General features: G+C 39.8%; 2 protein-coding genes across 3 annotated transcripts in view; both read left to right on the top strand.

Moving 5' to 3' along the window:
• LOC121914140 (uncharacterized protein C16orf52 homolog B) overlaps window positions 1-5,729 on the top strand; it is a 62,090-nt gene extending 56,361 nt beyond the window's left edge. For both annotated transcript variants that reach the window (XM_042437230.1, XM_042437231.1), the window contains exons 33-34: window positions 1,873-1,936; window positions 3,208-5,729. In XM_042437230.1, the coding sequence (XP_042293164.1) occupies window positions 1,873-1,921 (49 nt within the window). In that variant the 3' untranslated portion in view covers window positions 1,922-1,936; window positions 3,208-5,729. The remainder of the gene's footprint in view (window positions 1-1,872; window positions 1,937-3,207) is intronic.
• The window catches only part of LOC121914142 (putative short-chain dehydrogenase/reductase family 42E member 2), a 25,761-nt gene continuing 15,399 nt past the window's right edge, over window positions 4,884-15,245 (top strand). The window contains exons 1-2 of the mRNA XM_042437234.1: window positions 4,884-4,987; window positions 14,804-14,933. Coding sequence (XP_042293168.1) covers window positions 4,978-4,987; window positions 14,804-14,933 — 140 coding nt within the window. The 5' untranslated portion in view covers window positions 4,884-4,977. The remainder of the gene's footprint in view (window positions 4,988-14,803; window positions 14,934-15,245) is intronic.

Genomic DNA, 15,245 nt, shown 5'->3' with positions numbered 1-15,245 from the left:
AAAGCCTCCGAGATCTTCGAAGGCCCTCTCTTTCTGCTCGACGCTCATTGAAGGTAGGCACACTGCCCAGATCCTCCTCCATGTCCACAGCCTTGGCACCAGGCAAACTTGTCTGCTGAACCTCTGGAGGGGCCATAGACTCTGCTCCAGCAGAACTAGGGCCAGCCTCTGGCTCCTCCATTACAGGTTCAAGCCCCTGGGGCTCTGGCTCCTCCATTATAGGTTCAGATCCCAGAGGCTCTAGCTCATCCTCTGAGTCCTCCAAGCCATCTTCCAGGCTGGGCATGACATTGCAGTATGTTTGCATTACATAATAAATCAGTATCTCACTTGCATTCATTGACTTACTTAATATTAGGATGTTGAAATTCTCACTTTCTCCATCCAGCTTTACTTTGATCTCACCTCTAATCATGTCAACTATGTGTTAGGATTGGGATAATCCTGCAATGATTATTGTGCTGGGGGACCATGCTATGTACCATATGTATGATCCAACTATAATATATGGTACAGTGCGCCCATGCCATTCAACTACCTCCATGAGGACAATTACTTTCTCTGCTTTGTCACACCATGAATATAACAAACACAGGGGCTCTGAGGGCAAATGGCATTTTTGACGATTGCACTATGTTGGTTATTTCTGGCTCTCTGCCATCTCTGCTTCACAGATCTGCCCCTGTCTCAGCCTCCTCCATGTCTCCATGGTCTGAGTCTTCTGACTGTGCCTCTAAGTCAGGCCCAGGGCAGACAATGATAGACAATACAACACTAATGTAGTACATAAACAAAGAGAAGGATACTTGTTTCCCTGCACTGGCCACCAAGGCACCAACCTATGGCATTGGCGTCTGAACTACCACATACATGTGGCGGCCTTTCACATATCTGGAACTCAGAACACACTGGCAGCAACTCAGCAGGTCAGCCACCCAAACCCACAAGAGGATGATTCATCTATTTGGTCAAGAAAAGATCGTCCACAGATGGGGTATACCTCAGGTGGACCTTTTCACTGCCCCAACAATGCTCAAGTGGCATGGTTCTGCAGCAGGGACAGAAGAAGACAGGGCTCAGGAGAGCATGCCTTCCTTTTCTAATAGATAGATCAATACCTGTTTCCTCCATTCCTGATTATTACCAAGGTGTTATCCAAGATCAGGAGACACTGAACCAACTCCACCCTACCTCAGCTACCTAGGGCCTCTTACAACAGAGACTAGTAACACTTACAATTTTGCTACATCCCCCTGAGTTCTCACACACATACCTACCTTGAGAGAATGTGTGACAGGCATTGCAGGGCTAGTACTAGCCTGTCTGATGTGCTTCCACACATGCACACACACCAAACTGTTGTATGCAGTGATTCACGGCCCATTCCATTCTATTTACATATGTGTTTCTCCACATGCAGGGGGCCGGATTGGGCCAAACTTGGGGCCATGACCACCAGGTGCATCAGCAATGGGGAATGGGGCTAGTCCCCTCCCCTCCCATGCATTCTTGCAACAGGTGAAGGAGTAATATGAGCTCCACTTACTGTCATCTCCAGACCAAAGAGGTTCCCCCTTACACAACCTCCCCCCCAAAAAATCAGACAAAACAATATATATCAGCCTAAAAAACAAAAATTGGGGGAATCAATTACAGTATTGCCAATGCTGACAGAATAATGGAGAATCCTTTTTTTTAAACTGGGCATTGGAATGGAGGATCCAGAAAAACCTCCCAGGACAGATATTTCCAATATTTGGGCACCACAACCAAGAAAACTCAACCCAGAGCATCCGATTTGCCAGATCTATCAAATACAACAGGACAGGAATACAGTCATCATAATATTACTGAACCCATTTTTCTCCCCAGGTCACTATTAGAAAAAAGGAATTCAAGCCAAAAGAGGCAGTCCTCCTAATACAGCTACTTACAGGTAAGATGCTTTCAATATCTTCCGAAGCTAAATAATTATGCATTGCAAAATGTGATTCCCAATTATTCTCAGGCTTCACAGAATCAGGGACGGTGTATAAATTTGTGATTCCCCAAAGAGGCAAGTGTAGTACTAATCTGAGGTGTCAATGGATATTTCTCATTACAAGATCCATCCTAACCCTCTTGGAGTAGGTTTGAGTAGAAGTTGCCTTCAAATAGTCCAGATGCATAATACAGGATGCTACCAGTATTGTTGGTGATGTATTCGTGATCAGGGTGAAGTAAAACAATTAAACATTACCTAACTCTGCACAGATTTACATAGGTTTCCCCATAAATTCACATTTCTGGCATAACTGCTCTATAATCCCATAGAGGCTTGCCTCCTCTTTGAGACCTTCAGGAGATGCCCATTTGGTCCTGCTACCTTTAGAGGCATTTCTATTTGGTTGTGAAACAAAGCTTTCTTGGTGACTGTTCTCACGTTCTGGAAGCAGCAAGACATTATTGTTATTCAGGCAGGGTTTAGCAGTTGACCTGCTGCTGAGGGTGGGTTTGTGGCTCATTGAGTGTTGTACTTTTCTTAGAACTATGTGTTTATATGATGCTTCTGATTGTTTTAAATGGTGCTTTAAAATTAATGGAGAATTGTTATGTGTCTTAGTGGCATTTTTGTTGTGTGCCACTTAGTTGGCTTTGACTTGTGGTGACCCTCTTTTGCGGAGATCTGCAAGGGACCCTGAAGCAAGACTAATATTCAGTTTTGCAGACTCAGGACAGTTAACTTCCTTTCCTTTTTAAAAATCTACTGTTATTATGAGCTGCCTTTAAAAAAAGATGAGATATAAGGCAAACAAAAACATAAATAATCTGCTTTTCTTTTCTTTTTCCTTGGATCCTACTGGGCCTCTGTTAAAACAGAAGAAACAAATGAATCAAGACAAAGTTTAAGGCAGTTTGTAATGCTTTCTCACACCAGGATAGCCAGAATAGGTTCCTTACATCACCTTCTGCCTTCTTCTCTTTAGCCTGGCGAGGCCAAGGATTGAACCTGGGACTCCCATTTCCATTAAAGTATCATCACCTGCAAGCAAGCAGTTAATTTAAACCTTTATTTGGAATCCTATTGATAGGTGAAATTTGTTTTAGATTTTTATCCAAGCCACCTAGGCCTTCAGCTCTAGAATAGCTAGAGAGAAATATTGATGAATAGGTAAAGTTGGTTCTCTTTCATTAAGTTATGTTATAACTTTAATGTTGTTTTAACAGAACCCTGGGATGCCAAAAGAGATTTACACGAACTGGAAACAAACCCTGGGATGGCCAACATTTAAGTACATGAAAACCCAAGACTGGATTATCATGTGTACAGTATCTACTGCCAAGGAAGTACTAACTGCTCCAGCTAATGAAATTCTTAACATCTGATCTATATGCACACCTAGGAAAGTAATTCTTTTGGAATAATTTGGGCCCTCAGATGGGAAGAGAACCTGTTTGGAAAACATAAGAAAGTACAGGTTACCTTAAAGTGACTTGTGAAAATATTAGAAGATCCTAAACTGCAGCTGTGATCCATGTTGGGGCAATATCTTAATTAGACCAATTCACGAGAATTGCACCATGTTCAGTTTGACTTAATTATGGTAGTGTTCAAACAAAGATGTTGAAATCTTCCTTATAGTCAATGTTTTCCCATATTCTTCTGTTAGAGTAAAAACAAAAGATAACAAAGATACTCTGTTTTGCATCTTTGGGACATTTGGGTATTTTCCTCAAGCATTTGTGCCATTCCACTCACAAAAAAACACCCCAAAGAAGCAGATGTGTGTGTTTCATTCATCCCCCAATTTGATCCAGTTGGAGGAAGCAGGAATATGATCAGTATGCCAGAGATGCATTTAGTGTGATTCACAGGAATATTTTCAATGTCACTGAACAGAACAAGGGCGGCATGTCTCCTGTCCAGTCCTGCAGGATGTTGTGGACATGGTTTCCAATGGACTGTGTGTAAGGCAAAGGCTTATGACTTGTCAGGAAATGTCTATACCTTGTTTTTTTGCCAATGGGCACAACCTGTTTCTTGCTAGCTTAGAAAGCAGGGCTAAATATTAATGTTCTGTCACCACTTTTGGAGTGCCCTGCCAAACCTGGGTGTTGACTGTTGTCTTAAGATGCCAGCTGACCAGTAGAATGACTCCCCATAAATGCTGATAAATATTTATCCTATAATTTTCTCATAGCCTGCCCAAGTTGGCAAACTCAGGATTGGCCCTAAATCAATTCAACACAAGTTGAAATCTAGCCATGGAAACCAGGTATTGGTGCCAGTCGCTTCTCATATTAACAACTGGTTTGATTAGTGCTGTGGCAATCGACTACATATAGCAAGTCTTCAACCACACCTTTTGCTCCTATATTTTAATTCTCTCACCAAATAAATAATGGAAAGGTTCTGCCATGTCTTGAAAATAGTTAATTTATTTGTATGCTTGCAAATAGGAATAAGGCCTTGGTGCAATGTAGCTTCTAACCACTAGGCAACACAAAGCAAATAGTTCACGTTGTTGATTCTGTATTCTGTACTGAAAGTAGCCCACATAACTGAATATCTTGCACATGTATATTGTGATTAAATGTTAAAATATCAGTTTAGCCTATGTGAGTGCTTTGGAAAGGGGAGATATTAAGTCTTCTGAGCAACAGTATAGTGCTCTGCTAGAATACCCAAATTCTCAGCCTTGTCTTTTATTACTGCCTATCCTCCAGTTGACATTGAATAAGGGGCAGGGATGATGGGGATGACAGCTGTAGATGTTATAACTGGAATGCCTAGGGAGGATTTTATGTATATGTTTTATGTATGTATGTGTGTGTATGTGCATACATGAGCCCACTTGCACACATACATACACACCAAATATTAAAATGCTGTAGCAAAACCTTCCTGTTTATGCCTTCTTCAGCTGCCCTAAATCAAAGAGTGCTATAGCCAAGGTGACAGATACAGAACACAGAGCACTGGATATTCCAAAACAAATGAATGAAGGTACATCTTATCTTTCGGTCTGAGACCATGTGAATTTGACACATTGCATCTAGAGATCTAGATGTTCTCTCCCATTCCTTAGATCCTATGGCATTTATGTTCCAGTAGTTGACAAATCAGAAATATGGGCGTTAATGTTTTGAAACTGAACAGGTTTGCAACTGGTTATCCTGGAGACTGCAGACCAAAACACACGATTGGGTCAGTTATAATAGATAGCATCCTAAATCCTTGTACAGATTATGCTTCTTGCCTGCAGATAAAATTCTGTTTCATACAATAAGTCCTGCTATTGTTCATAAAGCTATGAGATAAATCCAGGTAATGCAGGGTGTGCCTTCATACAGTTTGGCTATAGCATATCGATGACGATGGCAGCTGAATTATTTTGCTCATGGAACCAGGATAAGGCCTTAACTCTCAGCTGTATGTTTGGCAGTTTTTTTGTAAAATGAAATGCTGCAACTTTCTGCAATTTCTAATTGTTATTGTTGTTAAGTTTATTATACGCCGGTTTCTAAAAAAGAGAGATTCAAGGCATTTTACAAATAAAATATTAAAAAGGTAAAAACAGCAATATCTGCATAATATAAAAACAGCTAAGAGGATGAAAATGTCAAGGTGGCGCAGGTCTAGCTGAAGAGCGCATCTCATAGGTGAGAAGACTACTGGCTGCTGGTACACTTCCATGCTGAATTCAAGGTGCTTGTAATAACATTGGAAGTGTTAAACATCTGGGGATCGCAATACTTAAGCGAATGCTCCTTCCTTTATGTTCTGCCCAAGGACTGAGGTCTGCAGGGATGGACCATAGGCGAGGGCCTTCTCAGCTGTAGCATCCCAGTTATGGAATGCCTCTCCTTGGGAAGTCAATTGTCGCTAACTCTAGTTTCATATAGGCACCACGTAAATACATGTTGATTTATTACAGCCATTACGCCCAAGGTATGGGCTTGTTCATAACAGGAGTTTCTGTGAAAGTGTTTTATAAAAACTAATCTTTACTTCCTCGAAAGGATAGATTGTGGTTAACAGTCAGCTGTAAGATGTCAGGATCCCCATCCAGGTTCCTCTGCCATAGATTTATTGTTGTTTGAAAGTAGTGCTTATCATTGATTAAAAGTGCTTTCAGGCCTCATTCCCACTACCTTTTAAATCGGATCATGAATCGTTTTGAACCAGTTCAAACAACCCTGGTTCCCACCTAATCCAAATTGCTGAAGCGATTCTGAGAGGGGGGCCATGCTCCAGATCCATTTAACCCACGTCTTCTGGATGCTGATTTTTTTTCTGGTTCTTTTTTTGACAAATCAATTCTGTGCAAGTGTGAACCACAAGCGGATCGGAATTGATTCAAATTTCCCCTTCTGCAGGCTGGAACCTATTCATTTGGAATTGATTCATTGGTGAATGGGAACCAGAAGTGGGGGTTTTGGTGCCAGAAAATGATAGGAAATGCGATTGAGGCAAATGTAGTGGGAACATGATCCGATGCCGAATCGATCCATCGATTCAGATCACACACCGATTTATCCATAAGTGGGAATGAGGCCTCAGTTACCCAAGCCTCAAGCTTCTGCAGCCTGAGAGGGAATGCAAGAGTCTGAATGGGGTGTGTGGCTGTGAAGAGTGTGAGTGTGAGTGTGTGTTTGAAGCCAGTTCCAGCAAATGTTGGATGTAGTCAAGTTATTGAGTTAGCTAGAGGCAGGGCATCACACAGAATAACACCAATCCAATCCTGGTTTGGAATTATAAATAACTTTATGACTGACAAAGTCAGTTTTGCTAACTGAAGGATTATTGGCTGCATAAGTGTGAATACTCATTGTTGTTATTATTATTATTATTTATTATTAACCTTTATTTATGAAGCGCTGTAAATTTACACAGCGCTGTACATGCAATCTTTTTAGTTAGACGGGAAAGCCTTGCCAAGAATAAACTGTCTCCAAATGTAATTATAAATCAGATATAGTACCCACTGATGTTTATTTTCTTCTTCCTTTTAATGCAATAGGCCAGTTTTTCCTCTTGTCTGATTTAATCTTTCGTGGTTGACACTAATCTGTTTAGAAGATTTGTTAATAAATACATGCAGCTGCTTGTTAAGGCTGCGCAATGGGTGATGACACGAATTGTTCACAGGTGGCAAGCTTGTAAAATATGCAGCTCGGCATAAAGGATTTCATAACTTAGAAATCTTCTGTTTTGGGTGAATAGCCTAAAAATGTTCCGTCTTCCTAAACTTCTTTTGTGTTTCAATCAATTCTGCTAACTCCTCCAAGTCACATTTTAAAACTTGACAAAAACCTGCTAACCACCAGCTTATACACCAAACATCTCAGGCTAGATTCTCTAACCATGCTAAATGATAAGGAGAGCATATTGAATTTTACTTTTAAGCTTTCCAAATTACTTGAACAGCTCAATTAATCCATTATGATCTCTCGGTGGCATGGATTTCGATGGAACTTGAACGCAAGTTCTCTCCAGCAGTTGAATACATTTTTTCCTTTACTAAATCAAAGCTCCCCAAAATCCTAACAATTCTCTTCCTTCGAACTTCAGTTGGCATTTGAAACAAATGGAAAATATCATTAGCTCCTGCTCCTTCTCCAATTCTATCTCTACAATTACACCCTGATTTTAAATGCATTGATAAATTTTATCAGTTTAGAGACTGGAAGAATAAAGTTTTGTATGTAATGAGAGATTTCTGTTTAAATGGTAAGCCTAAACCAACCAGCTGCTATTAAATAATATTGCCCTTTGGAGTGCAAATGCATCTGAGGAAGCAGACTTAAGTCTACAAAAGCTCATGCAGCCAACTTTCTTTCAGTTAGTCTCAAAGGTGCTACAAGATCTCTCAACATGATTGATTGATTGATTGGATTTATATCCTTTCTCCCAAAATGGGATTCAAGGTGGCTGAAGCATCTTCTGTGAGTCACCTTGGGTCCAGTTTAGGAGAAAGGTAGGTTATAAATCCAATAACATTGTATTAAAAAAAAATCTAGCTCCAGAAATGTTACTCTTGTTTTTTACTTTAACAGCCAGCTTCCTCCAGCTAGCTTGGCTAGTAGCTACTAGAGCAGTGATGGTGAACCTATGGCATGCGTGCCAGAGGTGGCACTCAGAGCTCTCTCTGTGGGCACAGGTGCCATCACCCCAGCACAAGAGTTTGCCAGAGTTTGTTACTAGAGGGATGTGGCACTTTGCAATAAATAAGTGGGGTTTGGCTTGTAGTTTGGGCACTCGGACTCTAAAAGGTTCACCATCACCGTACTAGAGCTTCAGCATTTATCCATGGATGCAGACTCTTGATGCTGGTCCTGGCAGATCCTACTCAGCCTATATGTCTAATGTAAATATTATTTAGAAAGCAGGATGAACTTTGTCATGGCACAAAAAGGTCTTGGTAATTAAGGGTGGAAATGTACACAATGTCAGCTGAAGAATGTGTCATCGTCATTGTCATTATTATTAAGCTTTATTTATAAAGCACTGCAAGTCTACATAGCGCTGTGCATACCATTAAGTTAAAATAACAAAAATAGAATTAGAAACCTGCCATAGGTGTACATCCTACAAAAAAAACAGTTAAAATTAATATGTATGTTAAAATTAAAGCAATAAGATATACAGTGGGCTCTTCCCTTACGTGGGGGATCCATACCCGCATAAGGGAAAAAGGAGTATGCTCAAGCACCATTGAAAACAATGGGGTGCATGCACATGGAGCGGCATGGTGCACGCACCATGGGTATGCATGCCATTGTTTTCCCTGCAGCATGGCTTCAGCGTAAGCTGAAAGCTGCGTATGGCGCACTCAAATATGGCACGGGCACACTGTAATAACTCAAGTTAAAATAAGCGTGAACTAACAATCATGTAATGTCTGAAAAAACTTCCCTAAACAGAGTTGTCTTCAACTCAGCTTTGAAGCTGGTTAAAGAAGAGCTTTGGAGGTCACTAACAAAAGTTTATAACGGATATGGAAAGGGAGGGAGATCCAGTGGAGGGATGACCATAAAAGAGAGATGTGATTGAAACAGTGAGCAGACATGATGATACAGTGCGCCCGTATCATACGCAGGCACCTTTTACGCGTGTGATGGAAGTTTCAGTGGTGCGTGCGCCTGCACAAGCCCCATTATTTTCAATAAGCCTCGAGCATATGCACTATTTGCCTTACGCAGAGGGGTCCGAAACAGATCCCCCGCATAAGGCGCACTGTATTTGCAGCTGAATGTTAAATAGAGATTTGAGGGTGGAGGTGGAAAAGAGGAAGCCCTGTCAGAAGAATTTACAGTGATCCAGTCATGAGGCCACTAGCGCATGGACCAATATCTTGGCAGTGGAAGCCGAAAGAAAAGGTCTAATTTTCGTGATACTATAAAGAATGAATGAATGAATTCATTACGGCACATGGCCAGCACCAAAATATAGCAGAGGACCTCTGGCTCTTTCCAGATTTACTCTGTCATATTACAGTGTTGTATGCATCATTCTATAATTTTATATCAAGTTTCCTGAATACATTTTTGGTACATATTGTGCCGGTTTTCTAGATTATTACAAGTGTAAAATGTTAGACACGTTGACATTTTGACCACTGTTTTCTTTCAACTAATATATAGCATATTTGGAGAGCTGGTTCCCAAAAATCCTTGGTCTGTTGATAATATATATATGTTGTTGTTGTTGTTAACTTCCCTCAAAGTGACTTTGACTCATGGTGACCCTATGGACAAGACATCTCCAGGATCTTCTGGGGTATTAGCTATTCCTCCTAATTTGGTATCATCTGCAAATTTGATAGGCATGCCTTCTATTCCATCATCCAAGCCATTGATAAAGATGTTGAATAGCCCTGGGCCCAGGACAGGACCCCTCTGGACACCCCACTGGTCACTTCTCTCCAGGATGAAGAAGAGGAGCCATTGCTGCCATTCAACCAGTTACAAATCCACCTAACAGTTGCATTGTCTAGTCCACATTTTACAAGCTTGTTTGCAAGAATATAATGGAGGACCTTGTCAAAGGCTTTACTGAAATCAAGATATATCTAATTGTTGGGTTCCTTTGGGTTCCTAAAATATCTTTGGATGTACTTCATCTGGTCCCGGATATTTAAATCTATTTCGATTATCCAGGTATTCCTGTACAACCTCTTTACTTATTCTGTCCTGCGTTTCCCCAGTTGTGTTCTCTACTCCGTTTTCCTCAGACCTTTTGTGAGAAGAACGAGACAAATACCTTGTTGAGTGGTTAAACATAAAGATGAACAGATAAGGTTATCAGTTTCTAAAATAAATTACTAGTTGTGTGAGCCTCACATTCATAGTTCAAGCCAATTATGTCTTACACTGTTCCAACTAAGCATCTTTATGTTATGCAAGACCTACTGCCATATAATTATGGTTTGCCAATAATAATAATAATAAGGTTGCATTTGGGGCATTGTATTTTAAAGGCAGAAGTTCAAGAGGTGTTTGACTGTGTGCCAGATAGGATACAAAACCTTTTCTTTAATTGTACAGCATTTTTATTGGTCTGGCTCATAAAAACATACCATAAACTACCTGACATGACATAAAACATGTAACATTTACATAAATAACACCCGACATTTAACCCCCAGCTTTATAACATTAAATTAATAAAAGCAAACACAAAAACATATCCTTCCTAATCTCTTCACTTCTGTTTAAGATGTGCAAGTTTTCTCAACAGATGAAATGTGAAATATTCAGTAGGTTGGTTTTCTTTATGACTGAGATATTCGTTATGACTTATGAGTATGAAAAATGCTCTTTATGGGAAGAAATATGCCTAGATTGCAGACATTCTATGAAATATAATATACCTAGTTTGGAAATATCTCTGTGTTTTAATAAACCTCCACAAGGAGCATGTAACTGCATAAGCAAATTGATTTACTGAGTAAACACATTAAAAGAAATGTAAAGGCACACAGTTTTTCTTCTCTAGCATACATTTCCCAAAAGTCCGATGCTTACCTCTAAAGCTTAAGGAAGTGTTGATGTTGATCTGCCTACATTTGTTTGCAACCTCGGGAGATTAGGAAACAAAAATTATGAACTCTAAGAAATGTTGAGTTAACATAAACCAAAACTGCAGAAAATGAGTGTAGCTTTGCTCAATGTCTTTAAAAAAATTCCAGGTTATGCATATGGCAAAGCAAGTTGGACCATTTGTTTTGAAAGACAGGGAAATGCACTTCTCTGAGATAGTCATAAAATCATAGACTCATAGAGTTGGAAGAGACCGCAAGGGCCATCCAGTCCAACCTCCTGCCATGCAGGAAATCCCAATGAAAGGATCCCTGACAGATGGCCATCCAGCCTCTGCTTAGAGACCTCCAAGGAAGGAGATTCCACTACACTAGTACTATCTGGTCCACCAAGGAAGGTTTGACATTGCAGATTATTATTTAAACATTAGGCCTTTAAGTTAAAACAACTCACACAAATAATACAGAATCATAATTAGGACTTTATCACATGAAGCTAAAAAAATGGAATTTAGCAGGATAAAATGTCTTTGGCTGGTACTTACCAGACAACGTTGTTGCCGTCTTGCTGCTGCCTTGCCATTCATTACTGTAGTGTACCTTTTCGTTGATAGACAAAACCTATCAATAGGCTCTCAATCTCACTGCTGTTCCATTACTGCCTTTGTGCGATAGATTGTCTTGTTAAACCAGGTCTCCCCCATCCTAGATCTATGCATTTCGTTTTTTCTGTCGAAGTGCAGTACCTTACTTTTCTCCGTGTTGAAATTCATTTTGTTAGTTTTGGCCCAGCTTTTCTAATCTATTCAGGTCTTTGATCCTATCCTCTGGGCTATTAGCTGTTCCTCCTAAATTGGTGTCATCTGCAAATCTGAACACAGGGCACAGGATATTCCATCGCAAATGAATGAAGGTGCATCTTATCTTTCAGGCTGACCCATGTGAATTGGACATGTTGCATCTAGAATTCTAGATGTTTGCTCCCATAGCTTAGATCAATTATAATAGATAGCATCCTAATTCTTTGTACAGATTATGCTTCTTGCCTGCAGATAAAATTCTGTTTGTAAGTCCTGCTAACGCTGTGTTCCTGAGATAAATACAGGTAATGCTGGGTGTGCATTACAACTTGGCTATAACATATTGAAGGTGGCAGCTGAACTAGTTTTGCTATTGGATCCAGGACAGAATTTTAACTCCCAGCTGTACTTTCGGCAGTTTTTAAAAAAGAAACGTTGCAACCTTTTGAAATTTCTAACTGTTGTTGTTGTTGTTGTTGTTGTTGTTGTTGTTGTTGTTGTTAGATACTGGATTCTAAAAAAAAAGAGACCCAAGGCATTTTACAAATAAAAACATTTTAAAGGTAAAAGCAGCAATATCCCCATAATCTAAAACAACAAAAAGGATCTGGAGTGTGTCCAGAGGAGAGCCACCAAAATAGTGAAGGTATGAGGATAGATTTAGGGACCTGGGTAAGTTTAGCCTGGAGAAGAGACGGTTAAAGAGGTGATATGGGAGCCCTGTTTGAGTGTTTGAAGGGATGTCATGCTAAAGGTGGAGCAAGCTTGTTTTCTGCTGCTCCAGAGAATAGGACCCAGAATGATGAATGCAAGGTACAAGAAAAGAGATTCCACTTCAACATTAGGAGGAACTTCTTTACATTAAGGGCTGTTTAACAGTGGAAGACGCTCCCTTGGAGAGCAATGGAGTCTCCTTCCTTCATTATATTTATTCATAAAACCAGGCCTAAATACCCTAAAGCACCAGATCCTATCTGATCTTGGAAGCGTAATACTTGGATGAAAGATCCCCAGTTAATACCAGATGCTGTTCCAGATCTTTTTCACTGTATTATGGAGATATTGCTATTTTTACCTTTTAAACATTTTATTTGTAAAATGCCTGGAATCTTTTTTTTTTTTAAACCGGTTTCTAATAAACGTAACAACAACAACCGCAATTAGAAATGTCAGAAAGTTGCAGCATTTCTTATTGCAAAAGCTGCCAAAAGTATAGTTGGGAGTTAAGAGTCTATCCCAGATCCATCAACGAAATAGTTCAGCTGCCACCTTTGCCAATATGTTACAGCAAAGCTGTACAAAGGCACACCTTGCATCACCTGTATTTATCGCAGGAACACGCATAGCTTTAGGAGTACTAGCAGGACGTACTGTATGGAACAGAATCTGTGTAAAGAATTAGGATTCTGTCTATTAGAACTGACCCATTTTAGAAGAAGAGACTGGCAACACTTCTGAGCGGACCTTGCCTAAGAACACTGTGTGAAGCTTATGAAGTTACCACAGGTGACTTAAAGACACATATGCACATGCGTATGTAGGTGACTAACCATAACAAGACATTTAAAGACAGCGAAGGCAGTGATCAACATACAAATGGGTTTAATATGCCTTCTGAAATCCATATTGCTATTACAGTGACTTTATCATCCACACAAGACTGAACGCCCGAGGCACAGAGAAACCAGTACTGTTGATTTCTAGATAGGCTAAGCAGAGATCAGAGAGATGACACACTTCTATGGTCATTAGAGCCAATAAAATAGCTGTCTGGAGAGGTTTATTAAGGCTTATAACTGAAGGATATCTTACATTAAATGGGGTGCTGTCCTGATTCCTGTTGTTTATAGGCACACGTCTGTTGATTATTCATATATCTGTCCAATTTTGCAACGTCATATATTTTGGTTTGCTTTATTCCTTTTGGATGTTGCTTTTAATGTTATGTTTGAGTTTTCTATTGGATCTAGTGGATCTGTTGATTGTAAGAAATGATGATGATGATGATGATGATGATGATGATGATGATGATGATGATGAAATCAATATGACTATTATTATTATTACTACCAAACCTATGGTTCCTTATGTACAGTGGACCCTTGTTATCTGCTGGGGTTTGGTTCCAAGATCCCCAATGGATAACAAAATCCGTGGATGCTCAAGTCCCATTAAATAGAATGACATAGCAAAATGGTGTCCCTTATTAAAAATGGAAAATCAAGGTTTGAGATTTGAAAATTATACTTTTTTTGAACATTTTCAAACCGTGGATGCTTGAATCCGTGTATAAAAAAATCTGTGTATAAGAAGGGCCGAGTGTATATATAATTATATTAGATACATGGATATACAACAGTCTTTGCTGCTAGCACCAACCCATTTGCATAACTTGTTGGATTTCCACATCCAGAATCTGCAACCGATATCAGATCTTAGAGAGCTGTGGATTCAAACCACCACTTTTCTAGGCTTTGTGTGAGGAAACCAATTGGGACAGCCCTGGCTCAGGTTGCTCCTGGCATGGGAAGTAAGAAGGCCTACACCTAGCACCCATCCCTTTTCTGGCTTGAAGCCCAGTTTTCGGTTGCAAGGTAGCCTATATCTGTCTGTCTGTGAAATAAAGAGCCACTATAAAAGACCAGGGTATCTCTGAAACTCTCATCACCAGTCGAGGGACATTTGCCTCTATTAGATTTCTACAGACAAGGCAACTCATTACAAAAAAAGAAGCAGAAGAAGCCTTCAGGGCTGCAGTGAACATAAATATTACAGATTAAAAAATAAAGGTTGCCCCTTTGACAAGGTTGCCAAGTCGTGTCCGACTGTAGCGGACAACTCTAATCTCCGTTATTAAATCGGAGAGCCAACTTTGTCAAAGACAGTTCTGTGAGCATAACTGCACCGAACGCTTTTACCTTCCCACCAAAGTGGTACCCATTTACCTACTTGCACTTTTACATGCTTTTGAACCTCTAGGTTGGCAGAAGCTGGCACTGGTAACAGGAGCTTTCTTCATCACGCGGCGCTTAGGTCTCGAACCGCCAACCTTTGCGATCATCCAAGTCAGCGTCTTAACCGCTCAGCCACCGTGTCCCAATAAAAAAAGGTAATTATTACTGTTTTATTGTATGTAACGTACAAAGTGTTCTGTTAAAATAATTTGAAAGATGTATTTGACAAGCAATATATATATTTGTACAGTCAATACCTGTACGAATATTGATTTTGTTGAAGGACATAACAGTAGCCCTCTGAGAATACAAGCAGAGTACGTCTGAACAGATTTTTATTTCATGTTTTCTTTAAAACAACAAAACTTTAATGAAACTCATCAGGCAAAAAAGGTTCTAGAGCAGTCTACATGGAATAATAATAATAATAATAATAATAATAATAATAATAATAATAATAATAATAA

Source organism: Sceloporus undulatus, chromosome 8 (assembly GCF_019175285.1).
Source record: "Sceloporus undulatus isolate JIND9_A2432 ecotype Alabama chromosome 8, SceUnd_v1.1, whole genome shotgun sequence".
In the NCBI taxonomy this organism is placed as follows: Eukaryota; Metazoa; Chordata; class Lepidosauria; order Squamata; family Phrynosomatidae; genus Sceloporus; species Sceloporus undulatus.
This window is presented reverse-complemented; position numbering and strand designations above follow the sequence as displayed.